The 20,420-nt window shown below is 50.1% G+C and overlaps 1 protein-coding gene across 2 annotated transcripts in view; it reads right to left on the minus strand.

Moving 5' to 3' along the window:
* Window positions 1-9,488: 9,488 nt before the first annotated feature.
* Window positions 9,489-20,420, minus strand: part of FRMD4A (FERM domain containing 4A) — a gene marked incomplete at both ends in the record, with an annotated part of 371,294 nt that continues 360,362 nt past the window's right edge. For both annotated transcript variants that reach the window (XM_080618704.1, XM_080618703.1), the window contains 7 exons: window positions 9,489-9,558; window positions 11,254-11,350; window positions 13,677-14,536; window positions 16,320-16,484; window positions 16,882-17,119; window positions 17,581-17,637; window positions 19,508-19,736. In XM_080618704.1, coding sequence (XP_080474830.1) covers window positions 9,489-9,558; window positions 11,254-11,350; window positions 13,677-14,536; window positions 16,320-16,484; window positions 16,882-17,119; window positions 17,581-17,637; window positions 19,508-19,736 — 1,716 coding nt within the window. The remainder of the gene's footprint in view (window positions 9,559-11,253; window positions 11,351-13,676; window positions 14,537-16,319; window positions 16,485-16,881; window positions 17,120-17,580; window positions 17,638-19,507; window positions 19,737-20,420) is intronic.

Raw genomic sequence — 20,420 nt, forward strand, 5'->3', positions numbered from 1 at the left:
AGGATGATGTCTGATTCAGATGATCAGTGAAATATTGACACTTCGGAAGTGGTGCAGGGCGAAAGGCTGAACTTTTATGTGAGGGTGCTGAGGCGCTGGCACAGGGTGCCCAGAGAAGCTGTGGCTGCCCCATCCCTGGCAGTGTCCAAGGCCAGGTTGGACACAGGGGCTTGGAGCAACCTGCTCTAGTGGAAGGTGTCCCTGCCTGTGACAGGGGGTTGGAGCTGGAGGAGCTTTAAGGTCTCTTCCAACCAAAACCATTCCATGATGAAATAATGTGGTTTTAATTGCAATATCAGTGGTACCTCTGCAACAGCACTGACAGGTCCTTCTCCTAAGGAGCCTTTCTAGGATCCACAGAGAAGCTCCAAATGGGTTGTTGATCATTTCTGTGCTGCTCATAACTGCAGCTACACACACTTGTGAGCTTCCACACCTTGCATCTGTCTGGCCCCCCAGATCTAGTCAAGCCAAGTGCACTCCTCTGCCTCTGGGGAACTCTTTCCTGCGCAGTCAGTGGAGGGGAGGGTCTGGGGTTGGGTTCAGGCAGGTATTTGAATCTGGTATCCCATTACTGCTCCTGTGAGGCAGCAGGTCTGACGCATCTGGCACTAACAGGCTGTGGATGTGTAACCAGTGAGCTGCTGCAGCCTGGTACAGTGTGAACAGAGCCACTTCTAAACAAATACGTCAGTACTGGAGTGTATTGGTTTGTGTGAGTCTTGAGTCCTCACCTTGACTGGAAGCGTGGAACAGGAACCAGTGCCCTCTTCTGTGGCACAGTGACACCTGGTGCTGGGGGATTTGTGCTGGCAGTCAGTTTGGAGACGTATCTCAAGGCTGGACGGAGCCTTGGGCGACACAGCCTAGTGTGAGGTGTCCCTGCCCATTTGCAGAGGGGTTGGAACTGGATGATCTTAAGGTCCTTTCCAACCCCAACCACTCCGTGATTCTTCTGGTGAGTCTCTGTGTTCTCTTTGGCCACAGGAGTTTCCCAGTCTGGAGCATGTGACCCCAGAGAGAATGTCAAGAGCTTAAACAGTTTACATGTAATAAAACTGAGGCTAATGAGACCTAACCCGTGCCTGGGGAGGGGCCTTGGGGAATAGGCGAGGAGTTGTGGGGAGAAGCCAGGCAGATGATGGGAGCACGGAAGAGTTTCATTAACTGTGGTGTCTGGTGATGTTTTTGCAGTGCTCTACACAGACACTCTTCAGAGGCATGGTTACAACAGGAAACATTTATAACGCTGCAACTTTATCCCTCTCCCCACCCAGATGATTTCCTGAGCTGCCTCTAAGGTCGGGACGAAGATTTAGTTTTGAGCTCCTCCAGTGGTTGAGGGGCAATATTGTCCCTTGTTTAGGAGGGCTGTAATTTCTCTGGGAAGTGCGGCAAGGGAGCAGCCAGGGGACGGTTTAAGGAGCATTGTAACATCTGTTTGCGATGGAACAGGATTCCTTGGGGCATCTGTAATAGTATTAGATAGATTTTCCCCTCCCAACAATTAGCTTTAGAGCTAATTATTGAGGAGAGTCTTAACGGTACCCTGAGGACTGGTTCTGAGTGGGGATGCTTTTCCTTTTGGGATGTGAATTTGGGGTTGGAATGTTTAAATCTGCTCAGGTTTGAAAGACCGTAATTTAAACAACGTGCCTGCTTGCTGACAGTCCCTGAAATACAGCCGCTGTGCCTGAATGAATCCCATGACGGAAGAACTTTATCCCATTGCAATCCGTGGAATGGTGCTGCACGGGGAACCGAGGGACTGAGAAGTACTTTCTCACGGCATATCCATGTAAGAGTTTCCAGCTGTCCGGCACGTGAGAGCCAGCTCCGGCCCTGGGGGGATCGCGGGCGGGGGGGACACTGTTACAGCAGCTGCTTTTCATCATCTTTGCAGCTGGATGGCCCCAAATTACAGCTACCAGAGCCTGAGCAAATAGCCAAAACCAACCCCAAACCCAGCCGGGCCCATGTGGGGAGGAACGGGTGTGGAGCCGCTGTCACACGCTGGACGGGCTTTGTGGGGAGGGGATGTTTCGGTTCAGCCGTTTGGACTTCTCCCTCTGGGCTTCTCCAGATGTTCATTTCTGATAATTCTGGCATTAGGAGGAAATAACTCTGCTGGATGCAGGAGCTGTCGCCTCAGGATGAAGTCATGCATTCGCCATAGCTGTGTCTGGAGGGGTTTGGGGACTTTAGTGTCCCTCATCGTTCGTTGCAGGCCCTGAGCCCTTCCCCAGTCTGCTGGTGGAAGGTACCCTCCAAGTACAGGTTATCTCCCCTATATTGGTGTTACTGTGCCCAGTGGTAGTTATGCCTTCAATACCTTATTTGCTCTTTTGCCCTTTGTGCTGCAGGAAAGGCTTTTTGGGTAGGCCTGTGTGGGATCAGTTCATTTTGATTGAGGATCTGGGTTCCTCTCCTGTCAGCTGGCATATAATCATAGAACCATAGAGTGGTTTGGGTTGGAAAGGATCTCAAGATCATCCAGTTCCAACCCCTGCCATGGGCAGGGACACCTTCCACTAGAGCAGGTTGCTCCAAGCCCCTGTGTCCAACCTGGCCTTGAACACTGCCAGGGATGGGGCATTCACCACTTCTTTGGGCAACCCATTCCAGTGCCTCACCACCCTCACTGTAAAGAACTTCTTCCTTATATCCAATCTAAACTTCCTCTGTTTCAGTTTGAACCTATTACTCCATCACAACTCCAGTTCTTGCCCAAGGAACGAACCTGTTTGAGATGTGAATGTCTCTGTTCCTCAGGGGCAGGAGAGAGCCCTGACTCCCAGACCGAGGGGTGAGCACACGGCACGGTGCCCTCCCAGAGGGCTGGCACCAGGCTCATTGCTGGCATGGAATCTGGAACAGGCTGTAGGTAAAGCTGTTCCTGATGGGCTGTAGATACTGTGGCAGTATGGGAGCCAGTGGCAGTAAATTGGAGACAAAGCCCAGGAGTTAGGGAAAAGTCTGTAAAATCCCATCATGGTCGTTTTGTCCCTTCCCTTTGGGGGATTTACTGCACATGACTGTCCCCTGTGTGGTGATGCTGGCGGTGGTCGGGGTAGGCTCCTGGCTCTGCATCGGTGCCATTGGTGGCTCCCTGGTGTGCATCTGGGGATTGTATGAGAGATGCCGGGGTGGAACAGAGCTGCTGGGCAGTGGGGATAAATGGAAAGAACAGGAAGCGACTGCACTGGGCACTGGGAAGCATGGACGGGTCCCATGTGGAAAGCGTGTGGCTGTTTGGAACTGCACGGAGGGGTGCTGGGCACTGCTCGGTCACCACTGCCTGCAGAGGAGAAAGCAGGATAGCAAGTGTCATCCATCCAACGCTGCCTAGGGCAGGGTGCAGGTAGAGCCCCTCCTGAGCTCCAGCCCTGTCTGCTGAGATGGGTTCTCTGTGCTGCCGCCTCTGCAGCAGAGAGTAAACCAGGAGCATAGGGAGTTCTTTAGGAGTTTACCGCTAGGAGCCGGTGGTTCCTTGGAGCACCAGGGGTGAGTGTGCTGGTGCTCAAGCCTCTCCTGTGGACCTTTGTGTTGCCACAAGCAGCCATGTAGCTCCTGAACATTCAGTTCCTAAAAGTGAGCATAGTTATTCCAAATGATGTATGTTGGAAGTAAATGTTAACTATTATGAATTAACTGTTATGTTTTGTACAGTGGTGGGACATCAGTCATGCAGTTTCTTACAGCCCAACGCTTCCTAAGACCAGCAACCAAGTGACATGTGGTGGAGTGACCACAGATCCACTGAATCCCAGGGGATCTCTAAGGGACAGGGTTTTTGAGGTAAATCATAGAACAGTTAGGGCTGGAAAGAACCTTAAGATCATCCAGTTCCAACCCCCCTGCCATGGGCAGGGACACCTCACACTAAACCATGTCACCCAAGGCCTCATCCAACCTGGCCTTGAACACTGCCAGGGATGGAGCAGTCATAACTTCCTTGGGCAACCCATTCCGGTGCCTCACCACCCTCACAGTAAAGAACTTCTTCCTTATATCCAATCTAAACTTCCTCTGTTTCAGTTTGAACCCATCATCCCTTGTCCTATCACTACGGTCCCTGATGAAGAGTCCCTCTCCAGCATCCTAATGCCCAGTGTTTCCTTCAACCAGCAGCAAAGGAGCAGGTGCCATGGAAGCCCTGGCCAGCTGTGTGCACATCTGGAGCGAGATCTGGCAGAGGTGGTGGGATAAGGAGCGCCCAAGGTGCTGTGCCCTCCGGAATAAGCGCACTGCGAGGTTTCATTTTGAAAATGCTTTAATAAGGAAGTGTTGACAACACCGTTCTGCAAAATGTAAAGGTAACTATACAAATTCTTAATACAAAAAGAATAAATTAAAAGCAGATCTGTTTTAATTCTGCAACTTTTTCTACAACATCCATAGTTTTTTCCTTGATTACAGTTGAACAGAATCCAGTCAAATCATTTTCCATGCTCTAAAGTCAATTTCAGGAGAGACCTAATGGTTTTTTTCCTTATTTTTCCTTCTTTTTTTTTTTTTTTTTTTAAACTAGAGAGTCCATTTTACACAACTCGTAATAAAACTATTGACATTAATATATATGTAAAACTTTACATCTAGTTAACTAAGCAGTAACTGGTCATCTGATAGCACCTGAATGGGGATCGGCTATGCCTGAAACTAAAACTAATACAGAGTGGAAACAAATGGGACTGTTTCAACATCTTCAACACTCGACTGCATATAGAATCATGGCAAAATAAACCCTGCCTCCCTCCAGCACGGCCCAGCGTGGGATTAGCTCCCGGCTGAGCATCGGACACGTAGACTCGGAATGCGATTGTGGCTTTATGTCGGATGGAGCCTTGGAAAACAAAAAAGGACAGGAGGGGTTACGTTGGTAGTCAAGTGCTTGTCTATAATAGCTATGTATATACCCCTCCGCGTTATACTTAAATATGTTAATCTCATCTGATTAACATTTTATGTACATTTGTGTTTTAATTGAATTGAGCTAAACAGTAAAACCTGTTTTACTTTAATCTGTCTTTACTACCAGACTGGCTGCTCACGTGTGCCTCGACTGCGGAACAGAAAAGCAGAACACAAAGCAAAACTCAATCCGTTTCTAGGAAGCTCTTTTCTTTACTCGAGCCCCTTTGCAATTCAGGCCAAGCACCGGATTCCTCTTTATGCCTAAATTCAGGGCTGCCACCTTTTCACCTTTGCTGCAAAACTGCAGAGCTGGTCTTGGAGGAATTAACGTTTTTTCCTGTAGTGCCCAGAGGCCTCATAGCGCCGCTGTTGTTGAATTCTTTTTAATTAAGAGAAGGTACACAGAGAAAACAGAAACCAACCAACCCCAAAGCCACTTACAGGGGAATTAAAAAGAAAACAGACAGTTGCTCAGAGCCCCTAAAAATCCATGGGCTGAATTCCTTGCTGCTGCTTAATTTGGTCCTTTGTTAATCCTTTCACTTTAGCTCCCCAATCTTATCAGGAAATGCCACTAATCAGTGCTATCTCGTAGCTAAAAATCCAATTAGGAGCTTGAGATAATTCCCATGTTAAAGACCTCAAAGCACAAAGAGACGGTGGAACTGGATTTTGCACATCCAGGTAATGGGTGCAACCTCACCGCCTGTCTGTCCTTCCACCGATGGGTTGTGAGACTCCAACTACTGTCATAGGGGGTTCGATGCTTCCTGGAGGTCCAGAAGCTGGAGGCTCACATGGCCACATTTAAAACCCCTAGCCAGGATAAAAACTGTTCTATTTTGTTTTTCCAGAGGGATAATAAATGATGTATGGACACAAGAGTTCCCTTCCTGGCTCTGCTGTGGATTTCCCTGGACAAACACCAGCTCTTCTGGCCATCCGAGGCCCCCTCCCTGCCTGGCACAGAGAACAGCACCGATCATTCCTGGTACGTGCTGCTGTGTGAGCTGCTTGTGTTAATGTATAGAAAACCCATCATCTTTCCAAGCCTAATTATGCAGAACCCATTCTCTTTTCAAGCCTGGAATGCAGTTTTCCAGCAATCTTAATACCAAAAGGTGTGGCAGCCCCCCAAGTCGCGGTGTTTCATTGTTGCCCTACTTTGTCTGGTAGACGCTGTTTGTTATTCTTGGAACACACACACACACACACACACACACTCACACTTTAATTCTTCTTTTCCTTAAACTAAAGCTAACTTCAGTTTCTGCTTTTCACCAAAGTTACCCCCTCCAGCCGTTTGTTTTAATGCCTTTCCCATAGGAAATCATCGCACAAACGGGGGGAAGGCCGGGAGCCTCCCCCCATCTAGTGGCAATAAAAACAGCATAGCACCGCGGTGAAGCCTAGACGTGCCAGCTTCAGCATCCACCCAGATTGTGCACTTGTTCGTTACAAAAGTGTCTTTGAGGCCTTTGAAAGTTCCATGGCTTGAACGTGTATAAAGCATTGCTCAAAAGTACGTGTAAACTTGCAGCTCCTTCCATGACGATTCCTTTTGGTATCAGCAGGCAGCTCTCGCTCGTGTCCAACACCCCACTGAGTTGCTTCTCTTTCTTGTGGTCGCTTCTTGCACCGGGAGGATCTGCCCCTGCTGCTGGGTGTTGAGCTCTTCCCGACGGACCGGTTCTCCCACCCGGCAGCACACTGGTGACGGGAGCCCTTTGCTACACTGGTGCTTAGGAAGGGGAGAGGAGTGGAGCAGATGCATTAATGCGGCTTCAGGTGTTGGTTTGATTGCTGTGTGCTTTCCCTTTGATTTCACCTTAATGCTTTGTGCAGGTATTGATTAGAATTTATTGGCTGTATCTGTTTGCAGAAGGGGTTTTTTTTTTGGCAATTTTTATATTTATCAGAGTATTAAAACCCAACCAGCACAACCCAACCTCTCCATGTAGTGGTGTGCAACCGGTGCCAGCCCCAGTACTCGCCTCTGCTTTAGATAATGCCTTTGTAAACCTTGTTTGTCTAGTTTAAAAGTAGCTTGTGGACAGTGATGCTGTGATACCAGCCCAGACCTCCAGCGGATCTTCAGCACAATGAGTTATTTTGCATGTAGGTGGGCTCAAAGCGATGAAGGAAATGCTGTTTGACAGGAGATGGTTGTATCTGTACCGAGTTAAAACAGATGTTCTTGTAGCTGGAACCTGCTGAGTGAACTCATCCTGCTGATGTTGGCGTGGTGATCTTTGGCAGTGCAGATCTGGCTGCGAGACTGACACGTCTCTGAAGCGACATGGTTTTGCTGTTTCATAACGGGCACACTTTCAGGACTGTTATATCCATTTCTCAGCATCTATCCCATTTTATCCCCCCTTTAAATTAATGCTTCAGATCGCAGGTCATGGAAATCTTACTGCTGTTACATGCTGCAGAACAATATGATTTGATGTAAGCCTTGAAAGGCTTCCATCATTCCAAAGGCAAAGCAGTAGATTGCTGAGTGCCTGTTAGGACGGCTGCTCATCACGTGTGCTGCTCTGGCAGCGGGGTTCTGCTGTGGTGGATGTCTTCAGGGCCAGTGTGGTGTGGATGTCACCCTGAATTGCATCATGAGGAAAGTGCTTGGAGTGGAAGCTGGTGCTGGGTGACAGTGCATCTGGGTAAGGCAAATGAGAGGCAGTGAGGTGATCTCAGAATGGCATTGATGTGGTTAACTTGAGGTCAGGGGTTCACACTAGAGTCCCAGGCTTGGCTTTTTCCTGCCCATACCACTGGACATCTGCTAATTCTGGATAGAGGGGAGAATCCAGGAAACAGCTATCGTTGTAGCTCCTGCAGGAGAAAGGAAACTTCGTTAGAACAACGAGGGCTCCTGGGAACTTCCACCAGGGGCATAAAACATTGTATTACATGTGGAAGGGTGCAGAGGATATTCACAGACTCCACTGCAGGTACCCCCAGAGCTGGTGTTTGGGGTGCACTCAGCATGCAAGACCCTGCTTTGCCGCAGTTTGCTCTTGCCTGGCAGCCCTGTTCACCCCACAAAGTGCCTGGTGCAAGGAGGCAGGAGAAAGCTGAGCTCCAGCAGCCTCTCTGTGACCAGGATGCCCTGAGTTTTGGCTGCTGGAATGGCAACAGGCAGAGCTGCTGTTGCTTTCAGCCCACTGCTGGTGGGATGCACTACAAGAGAGCACAGTGTCTGCTGCAAGTGCTTGTGGCCAGCCCTACCAGAATCATCATAGAATGGTTTGGGTTAGAAGGGACCTTAAAGCTCATCCAGTTTCAACCCACTGCCTACAACATAACACTGTCCTTTCCACATTGGACCTGGCATGAGTCACTTTCTAGCTCATCCCTGGAAAGCCACATAACTGTGGCATTGCCAGGTAATGCACAAGCCCCTGCCCAGAGCAGAAGAGCTACAGGAAAGCACCACCACCCTCCTCCTTCCCTGTTCCCACTGGGTAATACTGTCCATGGCCAAGATCGCTGCTCTTAGGACTTGTCTTGCTGATTGACAAGCTACTGCTTTCTTCCCTGCATGGCTTTTTGTTTGCCTGTACTGAGCAGGTGGGGTAGTTGATGAGAATTTTCTGTGCTGTATCTGCATAATAAGAGTCAGAACTGATGTGGCTCCTCATATGTTTTGAACCAACTTCCAAACTAGAGATTGTTTTGAGGCCAACAGTGAGAGATGCATTTTCCCTTTACTGTGGGATTCTCACCCCTCAGCTCCCTGGACTTGCATGGACTGATCCCAGCAATTCCTGCTTCCTCTGCCCTGTTTTCCACCTGCTTCCCTGGGACCGTGTTTTGGAGGAACCTGAGCAAGGGCATCACCATCTGCATGTTAAAAAGCCCTTTGTTTCCCAGCTCTGTGCTGGAGTAGGGAGGTTTATGGGTTAACTCTTGAAAGCTGGGCTTGAAATAGGTGACAGATGCCAGCTGTGAATGGTTGTAGATTCAAACCAGAGTGTCAGACAGCCATGCAGTTTAATTAAACTAGAAATACTCTGAGGAGCTTTTTGTTCCCTCTGCCCTCCCTTGTTTTCCCACAGGAACAGGGCCAGGATGGCTCCTTGTTCCATAAAACCATGCTGCTGCTTCTAGGCTCTGCTTCACAGCTCTGCTCTGCCCTAGGCAAGGAGGAGAATGGGGTGCTCGGTGCCACGGCTGCAGCACTGCAGGGAGCTCAGTCCAGGTCCCCTGAGCTCCCACACTCTCCCCATAGCACTTCGCCCTCGCTGCTTTAAATGTCCCCAGCCACAAATTGTCAATGCTGCCTGCTCTCTGTGCCCATTCACCTCTGCACAAGGGCAGGGCAGACCGGCCCAAAGTCCTCTTTCAAGGAGCACCACAGCCACAAACTTGCTGAAAAGGCACAGAGAGGGCATGGAGATGCTTTCAAGTTTTTCTTCCCAGGGCTGAAGGAAGCCTTGTTGCCAAACAAGCAGGGACACAACCACAAGGGCTGCTCCTCTGGGACGGCGGGATGCCGGTTATTCGCGCTATGTTCACGCACTGTAAGGCAGGAGGGTGAAAGAACAAAACATCCCCTTACTATACCTCTATTCATCAGTACTTTGGTGGGTTGGAGACTGAGACTCATCCATAGTGGGTGAGTTGTCTGTTGCTTCTCTGAACAAAGGAGAGCAAAAAAGGAAGGAAAGAGGAGAGAGGAAATGTTAAAGAGAAGAAGTGACACAGACATTGTTACGAGCTTATTAATCCAGTGGGGAAACAAGTCAATGACTCATCTTTAGAAAGAGTTAGTGACACAAAAGCATGTTGGGGAGAACTGTCAATCTGTCTGGGTCGTGCTGGGAGGGCACAGCCAGCTCCTGCACTTTGTGTTGTGCATCTAACAGCAACCTGGACCTGAATTCATAACTAGGGTATTATGCTCAGGCATGAAGTAAGTGCTGATTTGTCTCCAGCTCTGTTTGCACTGGTTGTTGGTGCAAAGCTATAAATCTAAGATAACTTCACTTTCACCAGCTGGGAGTTTGGCTTGATGCGTTTTTGCTACGGGAGACGGGGCGCAGGAGTTTTCCTGAGAGGAAAAATGAGAGTTGGGATTTTTCCAAACAGATTTCTCAGCTGGCTGCTCACCAGGTTTACTGCTGAGCAGCATGGAGATATTTAGAGGAGTTAGGATTGAGATGGAGACTGAGATTTGAGTCTAGACTCAAACCCTTCATAGTGGAAACTTTAGTGTGCAGCGAAGATAACTGCCGTTTGCCTGTCTTGTGATCCCTTGACCTTCTGTGAAATGGGACCAGGAAAATCCTCCTGTTCTAAAGCTGGAAGCACATGCAAAGCCCATGTGAGGCTGGATATCAAAATCCAAGGTAGGCCTAAGGGGGTTGTGGTTATGGTGCTCCTCATCTCCATTTTACAGCGCAGTCACAAGCAGTGCTGGAGTGAAACCAGAGTTCAAACTCGGTCACAGGTGACCAGAAGAAATTAAGGAGTATGAGATTTTCCAGTGGCTGCACAGTGAAATGTTTGCAACGTGAACTGGGACCGGTAACAGCTCAGGGAATTGTACCTGGCTTCCTACTCAAGGACGTGGAATTTTGAGGCTGTAGTCTGAAACTTCATAGCTGATCTCACCAAACTCCATTTAGATGCAAAAATATGGGATGTGCTGAATTAGAGGGGATCTGGAAATGGTCTTTATTCCATGTGTCAGGCCAGAATTACTGGAGCTTGCTTGCGGAATACCCATGGGTGCTTACAGAATGCTCTTTGCTTACACCTGGAACTCCCTGCCTCACAAAGAAGTGCCAAAGAACCCAATTACTGTATTTAGGTGAGTAATGGCTACCTGCATGGAATAACTCACTCATGGTACGTTAGTGGTAGCTGAAAAAAGGTGCACTTTATAGTCATTAAGATGCACTGCTAGGGAAAACCTAGCAGAAAAACTAGACACAAGTATGGCAGGCACCTAACCCTGCCTTTCCAACAAAGATCCTCCTGGTCTGCACAGCCAGTGGGATGGTTGGTTTCCACAGCTGCAGGAAAGATCAGCTATTTCAACATAGGCAAGACTGGAGGAAGGAGACTGCCCAAGCAGGAAGAACCTGCAAGGCTTCTTTCCCTGTGGATCTGGCACTGCTTGGAGCAGTGCTGCTGGTGCGGGTGGCACGGTTGTGTGTTGGTCAGCCTAAACTACAGCTCCACCAGTCTGGATGGGAACTGGGAATGCTCTGTGCAGATGTGCAGGCTATGAAGGACCTGGAAGATGCTCCTCATGTGTGTGCTGTCCCTGTGCTAGTGTGGCGCTGACTGAAGTGAGTTGTTTAACCCGACGGCACGGACACTCACCCGGTCTGCCACGCGAGGATGTGGTGCGGGCTGCCCGGCGGCGTGGCTGCTAGCTCACTCGACGGCGTCGAACTCCTCTGGCTGGGAGGTAAGGCAGCTGGAAAACAACCCAAGGGGGCAGGAAAAGAACCAGTGAGGTGAGGGCGCAAGGGTCAGGGTGGTCAGACTAGCAGGAACATGTCTGGCTGTGAGCAAACACTGCCTGGGAGTCAGGCCTCATCCTGAACAGGAGCAGCCAGCCTACTGCTGACACTGCTGCGGTTCATGGCTGGATCCATCCACAGCTCTGCAGGAATGCTTTGTTTCAGCCTGTATGCAACCGCCCAGACTCTCCTGTGCCTGCCTGGGAAGCACCACGCTTGTCCCAGCATGAAAGCTAATGGTTTTGCTGCACATCTCCATGGCAGATGGAGCAGCCTAGCCTGTCCTGCTTCCCTTCGTGGTGGGAGATGCTCTGTGTCCCTGGGAGCCAGGGCTGGCAGTGGTGACAGGATGGACAAGGACGCTGCTTCATCTGCAAAGGAGGGAGACAGCTCTGAAGACCGCAAAAGCTACAACTACCTTTTACGGTGCATAGACAACTGAAGTTGGGTTTTGCTGATGCTACTGCTATGGACCAGAGGATGGTTCATCTCCAACAAAGATGGAAACAAGCTGTACTAAAAATGTGCCATTGGCAGTGGTTCTTGGAGGAATCCACCTGACCGATCTTTCTTCCTCCTCAAATCCATACAGTGTTGACCCTCCAAATTTAATATGTGCCTAGAAGTATGACTTGCTGAAGGACAGTGTGCAGTCCAGTAGACTTATTGGCTAGGGCTCATCAGCTAAACTTATGGCTGTTTCTACCTGGCAGCCCCTTGTGTGCTGTTAAATTCTTTACTTGCTACCAAATGACACTCAAAGAGAAAGCCAAACTTTAATTGCTCCTTGGAGCTGACAGCGCTGGAGATCAGTATCCTCCCATAGCTCTAACTGGACACTGAAAGCAATCTACCTGCCAGCTGGTCACCACAAGCTGTGAGTAGTGAGCACATTTACAGCTGTGCTGCCCAGGTATCACATTTAGATTTAAAGACCCAGCTGAGTGAGGGAATGGGCTGCTTGACAGCAGCTTTTACATGCTCTCCACTAAACCCCCCTACATTACCTCATTGAACTGATATGGTTTCCAAAGCTAAGCAAGACAAAGCTTTCCTATGTTCAAGCATTTTCTGCTGCTGGGTGGAAGAGAAATGCCCATTCATCAAAGGGGGGAAGACAGATTTTCATATGGCAACACAGGATGGTTACAGCAGCTATCAGACTGTGTCTTGGTCCACATCTGAGCCTCCTACAAGTGTTGGCATCACACATAAATCAACCTCTTCTCAGGCCCATGAGCAGCCTGGTGTCAAACCTCCTCTCTGAGTGCACACATGGGGCTGGATTCAGGGTTTTAGCAAGTCCTTGATGTGTCCAAACTGGCTTGTCCAGCAGTGACTGATGGCCAGTAAATATTTAACCTTGGGCTGTTTCATAGCACACAGTGGCCTCCTCAGCTTAATGAATTTGGCTGTTTTCTCACCATTTAATATTAACAGCGCAGAGCTCTGTACCTGCCCGATGGGCACAACACTGCACAAACTAAAGTGCTCTGAATTCCAGGATGCTATCAGCAGGGTTGCTGGAGCTGCAAGGAAAAGCCAAGTCCCAGCAGTGCACAGAGATGTCATTGCTCAAGCATTTTCACTGGGGGTGGAGGGGCTGGAATGCTCCCCACTTTACCTTCCTCATGCGTTTGGTATTTCACCAAGGACATGCATTCTCCTGGTCTGTGCTGAGCCCTCACTTGCTGCATCGCTCTCCTCACTGTGGTTACTAAGAGTGACTCCCCCCTCATGGTTTCTCCATGTTTGGCTGCTAGTGCCATCACCCAAAACCCAGCTGCATGCTGAGGAAAGACTTGATAACAACAGGGCTTTGGTCCCTCAGTGTCTTTTGAGCCCATCATTGCAAAGTGATGATTTGCATGGAAAGAATTCCCACCTGATGAGTGTGTTGGACAAGGCCTGCCCCAGGTCTTACACCTACAGGCTTGGTGAGCAGCATGTCAAGGCGAGATAATGTGCTATGGTTTGGCTTTGCTCTCCAGCATGAACCCATGCAGCATGAATCAAGAGAATCACAGAATGGCTTGGGCTGGAAGAGACCTTAAGATTATCCAGTTCCAACCCCTGCCATGGCATAAACACCTTCCACTAGAGCAGGTTGCTCCAAGACCCGTCCAGCCTGGCCTTGAACACTGCCAGGGATGGAGCAGCCACAGCTTCTCTGGGCAACTCATTGCAGTGCCTCACCACCCTCACAGTAAAGAACTTCCCCCTTATATCTAACCTGAACTTCCCCTGTATCCCTCCACTTCGCCCAGGCTGGGCTCTCACCTGATGTTGCTTTACACATCTGAGGCATTCTTGTGATCCGGCTGTGCGCCACAAAGGTGCTTTGTGAAGATGTGCTGTACTGGGAGCTGCTGTCCGAGGAGGTGGAGCTTGTGTGCGAGAGGCGGCTGTGCTCCTTGTGGGAGGCTGTGGACCGCTGGTACCAGAGCCGCAGCTCGTCCGACACTGCAGTCCTACCCGAGCCTTTCTCGTGGCCCTCCCTGCCCAGAGATGGAGTCCTTATGATTTGGGAGCGGGAAGGGGTGAGCCTGACAGAGTCCACTTCATCCCCATGCCAGTTCTCCTTAAACATCCCCCCCGCCGTGTAGGAGTTGGAGGTTTTGAATTGTGCTTTCACGCTGTAGTGTCCCTCCTGGTCGTTCTCCAGGCTCCGCACCACCACGGGTGTGGAGCTGCCCTCAATGTACAGGGGATATTCTTTGATCCTGTACTGGGAGGAGGGCTGGCTCTGGCTGTGCAGGTACACACGGTGGTGTCCCGTCCCGTTCCTCGCAGCCAGGTTGGGCATACTCCCTGAATTGGAAGAGACCAGGTTGCCTGCCGATTTGTGCCTTTGCCTCTGCCGCTCTCTGGCTTTCGATGGGGAATCCTCTGCCAGGGTGGAGTAGTTGGGGTTCATCTGAGCAGGGTAGTAGTGCTCAGAGCTGGAATGGCTGGTGCAGGAAGAGCAGTCGTCCATGGGGTCAGAGCCGTTACTGCTACGAGTCCTTGGGGTGTAGAAATCGGGGCTCCCTGTCTCATTTTCAGAGCCGAGGAGCTTGCCTTGCGACTCCAAACTGGAGCTCCGGTGTCTAAAGTGCTGAGCTAAGCTGTGCAGTCTGGTTGGGCTGATGTCTACTGACCTGCAGGAAAGAAATCCAGCCTAGTAAGTCAACAGGACAGAGCATGCCCCATCCCCTTCTGCACGCAAGACAAGCCCACAGACTCTGAGGGCACTGAAAACCTGGACCCCCTCAGCACTGTGCCGGGCTGCTGCCTGCAAAGCAAGCTGCTTCCCTGCTGCAGGGTTTGGAGTGATTAGGTCCTGTTCCAGTTCCTCTCCAGTCTCTTTGGTGGTGGCATTCAGTCTGCAGCACCACATGGGACATACCCTTGCCCAGCACAATTCCTCTGTGGCTTGCCACCCTGGGAAAGACCCAATCTGAAGGGCAAAACTGGGAACCTCAAGCCCCAGCTTTGTTGGTGTGACCCCATGGCAGAGCTGTTTGGATCAGCCCCATCCCTATGTACCAGGTTCACCTCACTCCAGCTCTGCAAACCTCAAGACTTTAGCCTCAAAGGTGGGTTTCCCTCACAAGTAGCCTGTGAATGCTCTGCACAGGGACAATCCACCTGATGTGAGACAGACAGCCAGCCAGCCCATACTTAGTCCAAAATGCAGTGATTTCTACACTGGTCACTGAAAAAGTCACCCCTGTTGAGCAGTGTGGTTTTACTGGGGCCCAGCCATGGGTAGCATGTGTGGGACTGGGTGATGGCCCCTTCAGGCAACCACCCCAAATCACAGCTTACAAGGCTCGATTCATGGCCAAGTCTGGGTGGTCTCTATTCACCCCAGCTGTTTGCAGAGCTTCAGCCATCTGTTCAGGGAGCAGAAACACCCCACAACGAGCCACACACTGGCGTGATGGATGGCCAAGGCCAGGGCATGCAGCTCATGAATGAGCCATAGAGCAAGCAATGGTTATTTCAAATACTCAAATGGTCCCTACCCAGTGAAGGCTGCTTCTCAAGCCCTGTGCCAGGCTTGTTTCTCATGGAGCTTGGCTCCAGTGTTAACAAACATTGCACTTGTGAAAGGTACTCTCAGCCAAACACTTCTAACACACTTAACCCAGGGTCTTAATGCCTTGTATTGTCTCTGCCCAAGTCTGATGTGTTGGCATGACTCTTGATTTATGCTGAGCTGAATGATGGTAGCACTTCCCCTTAGGGCAGGGTACCTAACAACACACAGCTTTGGCTCAGCTCTGCTTCCTGCAGTGTCCACGGGATTTGTCACAAGAGCAAAACAGCAATGAAGCTGAACACTTTGTAGAAATCCTGATGAAAACTGGAGTCAAATTGGGCCATGCACATCAAATCACATCCCTTACACACTTCAGCTCTTTCCTCTGTCAACCCTGGGCTCATTCCACTGCCACCTGGATCCTTGGGTGGATTGCTTTACACAGGCTCTCTCTCCACACAAGTTCACACACATGCCAACATTTTATCTATGAGAGAGAACTAACACTACACAACAGTTTGTATCAGACAGGAAACAACATACTGTCTTCAGGGATCCATGGAGGAATTTACTGCAGAGTTTAGCAGTAGCTCCACAACCCTTTTAAAAGTGGTGTGGGGTTTGGAGCACCTATAAACAGTCCCTGAGATGAAAGGTCCCACTGGAAAAAAAGGTTGGTTACTTCTGGGGAAGTGATGAGGGGCAGGATCATGCTGATGTGAAGTGATTTCAGGATCTCAGTTCAGGAAAGATTCCCTACTGGCAAGAACCATACATGAGCCTTTTGCATGAACAGGACTGGTTTATTTCCTTTCCTGACCTGGGAATTAATTCATATCCTGGGGGAAGGATGAAGCCAAGAACATTTATTCTAGGTAAGGTGAGAGAAGACTTACCGCGTGGAGTGGACGTAGTGCGGACTGCGTACCCGTAGATCCGGTGTTGATGGCATGCTGGACTGGGAATTCCAGTGGGGAAGGCTCCGGATGGGGCTATTCTGCAGCGAGCTGCTCCCTCCTGCCTCAGCACAGCTCCCGGTACTGGGGAACCGCTTGTGACTGCTGCAGAGCAAACACCCTGCATCAGTTTCCAGGCAAGGATGTGGGGAATCACAGAAGTGTGCCAATGATCTTGTGGGGGTGAGCGGGAGTTGGGGCAGCTGGTGCTGCATCCCAGACATTGTCTGTGCTTCTGCATTAGCCAGAGGTCAAGGCCAAGCTCTGTCAAAGCCCTCAGACGATCCACCATCCTTCCTTTCTAAATGGTTTTTACAGTAACATCAAGATATGAAGCAGCTCTCATGGCTGCAGCCTATTTTTATGACATGCCTATTGGCCAAAAAACCTAAAAACCTCCTTTTGGTATGGGATGGCTTAGGGAAGTTTGACAGGGATCACACCCATCCCTCGTGAAAGCAGAGGATATCTCTGGAATGGAGCCTCAAGGCAACTGGCTCACCTGGAATGACTGTGTGAGGAGCGCTTCTTGACTTTCTCATAGGGCTCATCCAAGGATGACTCGCTCCACATCTTGGGTTTGATGGGGGACTTGTCATAGTCGTTGCGGTGGTAATGCATCTGGCGGAGGCCTTCCAGCGACTGTGGGGGGGGCGGCCTGTTGTGCAAGGGGGGCCGGGGAGGGAGTCCTTTGTGTGGGGACTGGAGAGGGGAGATTGTGCTGGTGACCTGAGAGTCCTCTGTGAGGAGAAGAAAGGAGAGAGGTGATGGCTGTGTGATACCTGCAATGGCAGCACAACACCTCCTGAACCTGCTTCCTCACCCTGCTTCCCCTGGCTGTGCTCAGGAGCAACCTGAAGACCCAACTGTTAGTAGCGCACCAGCTGACATTCCCATTTTGGGAAAGGATGCCCAACAACAGTGTGTAATGCATTAAACCAACTGCAACCTTAAGAGGAAATAAGGGGGATTCTGGGACTGTCTTCTGAAAGTATTCAGATTCAATTCAGCAGCAATATTCACTGCTCCAGGCCTGGTGTCTGGCTACAAGGTGGAGTTGGAGGAAACCAAGCGGTTTTGATACTGGGATTTTTCCATGGATTATTACACAGAACAGTTCCTCCTTTTGAGTGTCAATCAGGAGCTCACACATCCCTCCCTTTTTCCTTCCTGCCCTCTAGAACATACAGCAGAAACGTACCATCCTCGAGAACAAGGGCATCTGAGAGGGAGCTGTCTTCACTGGCAATGTTTCCTTCTGAAGGGAAGAAAATATAAAGATGGTCACATTAGGAAATGTTAGATATTAGATGGTCAGATGGGAGATTGAGATGAGCTCTTAGGCAGAAATTCTTCCCTGTGAGGGTGCTGAGGCCCTGGCACAGGGTGCCCAGAGAAGCTGTGGCTGCCCCATCCCTGGCAGTGTTCAAGGCCAGGTTGGACACAGGGGCTTGGAGCAACCTGCTCTAGTGGAAGGTGTCCCTGCCTGTGGCAGGGGGCTGGAACTGGAGGAGCTTTAAGGTCCCTTCCAGCCCAATCCCAAACCCAAGAATCACTGTGACTACTGAACTGCACCGGGATCTTTGTCCACTGAGTCTGAGCCTTAAGCAGTCACCCATGTCTTCCTCCTCCCATAGCCGAGGGGCAAGATTCCTATGAACAACTGACTCAGCACTCTCAGTCCCTGCGAGTAGAGCTGCAGGCCAGACCTCTCACTAGCAGGCTGCCTTTCAGGGAGCTGCTAACTCTTGTCAATTAATGGGGATTAAGACTGAGTCACAAGGGAGAGCTGAGATCCCCAGAGGATGCAAAATGGCATGGTGCCATTGGAAAGATTACTATCTCGGGCCTTAAGGACTCTGGTTTTGATCCCCACCTTCTTAAAATGATCATCCTGTTGCTAACTAAAGGCTCACACTAGGTACCAGTTTTGTGTAATTCAGGGAAATGCTTTCTGAGCATCTTCTGTAGCAGCAGGAGCAGCTCTCATATCCTTGGCACGCACACACTGGGCTGCCTCCCCCATCCCGTGTCCTCCTGGCTGCCTGTTATTCCTGACTGCGGTGGAACTTGGTACCCAGGTCACAAATGCAGCAGCTCTAATCTCAGTTCCTGCTACAGAGGCACAGAGAAAAGCTCTGCAAGTCAAAGGGAAAGGGCAAAATCAGCAAGGGAGAAAGAACCACGGCAGCAAGTTAATGGATTTCATGAAAAACCAATCAACAACCCAGTAATCCATAAAGTGCGCTGAGAATTCCATTGTAAAGAAAAAATTAGAAAGGAAAAAAAAGCATTTGAACATAGCAATGACACTGCCACACTTTGATTGTACAGATGCCTTTCAGCTAGACAGCTCACCCCAATCTGTGAACATTGATTGTATTTGTACAGCTCCACTCTGGAGGAGACGTTAACACAGCAATGTTAGAGGTGAACAAAGGGCTCACAGTCTGCTTTCCTGGCAAGCTTGTACTCTGCAGCATGACACTGCTTCTTCTGCTGTGAACCAGCACACCCTCAGTGCACAGCACACAGGATGGGAGAGGACAGCACCTGCAGAGTCCTCCATACAGGAGAGGGAAGAGGAGGGATGGAGGAGGACCACGAGGATGATCAGGGGGGCTGGAGGACCTCTCATATGAAGAGAGGCTGAGAAAGTTGGGGCTGTTCAGCCTGGAGAAGAGAAGGCTGCGTGGAGACCTCAGAGCAGCTTCCAGTGTCTAAAAGGGGCTAGAAGGGTGCTGGAGGGGGACTCTTTTATCAGGGACTGTAGTGATAGGACAAGGGGTGATGAGTTTAAACTTTATCAGGGGAAGTTCAGGTTTGATATAAGGAAGAAGTTCTTTACTGTGAGGGTGGTGAGGCACTGGAATGGGTTGCCCAAAGAAGTAGTAAATGCTCCATTCCTGCAGCATTCAAGGCCAGGTTGGACAGAGCCTTGGGTGACGTGCTCTAGTGTGAGGCATCCCTGCCCATGGCAGGGGGTTGGAACTGGATGATCGTAAGGTCCTTTCCAACTCAAACCATTCTGTGATTCTATGATCTGTGCCTAAAAGCAAAGATTTTGCTCCCTGCCCTCCACAGACCCTTCTGTGATGCCGTGGGTGCTGTCTCACTGTTCCACTTACCATCTATGATCAGGGAGGCTCTCTGGGTTGGCTTCTTCCCAGACTTGATGCGATACTCATTGATGGCGTTCTCGATCTCCTGCAGCTTCTTCAGTGCGTTCAGGTAGGATGTTTTCCTCTGCTTCTTCAGCTTCTTGCTGACGTTTGGGTCACTGGCCAGGCGCCGGGCAGCCTCCGTGATCTGGGACTGAATGGCAAACTCCCTCTCCAGGCGCTCCAGCTCTGCCTCCTGGGGAAAGGCAAGTGGATTCTGGCTGCCATCAAACTCTCCCAGCACAGCTATGGGGAAGCTCTCCCTGAACCTTGCCATGGCATCCAACCAAGGCTCTCCATCAGCAAAGCATCCATGGTCATGCTGTTCCCCTCATCTCAGGGCCTCCCTGAGCATGCCCACCTCACCTTCATCTGCTCACATGAGTGCCTGGAGCACAGCTGGTGGAAGTGATGACACATGCAATAGGAATGTGTGTGCTCCAGCCCTAGCCCTGATGTGCTGTTTGGATTTTCATGCAGTTCAATATGACCTAGCTCTACTGCTGACACATTCATCCTGTTATATCCATCTGTGGGTGACCCCTGCCTCCTTATCCACCCCTCCCTGTTTCCTATCTCCAAATTTGAGCCCCATTTGAAATCAGTGCTACGTACTGATGCGAAGCTACAGCTTTAACCTCCTTGACAGGTTTGCTTGGCATCCACCAAACTCTTTGGGGTAAAAAAGCCAAAGATGGGATAATTCCTCCCTGGCCTATGACTGTCAAATTCCAGGGATAGTATGAGCTGCTGCAACTCATTGCACCAGAAAATTGTCTCCTCAAGGTACAAGCCAGGAGGGTGATTTCAGAGCGAGAAGTGTGTAACAGCAAGCTTTCTCTATGCCAAACATGACTAGTGCCTCCAACATTAGCCCTTG

This window comes from Psittacula echo (assembly GCF_963264785.1).
Source record: "Psittacula echo genome assembly, chromosome: 1".
Taxonomy (NCBI): Eukaryota; Metazoa; Chordata; class Aves; order Psittaciformes; family Psittacidae; genus Psittacula; species Psittacula echo.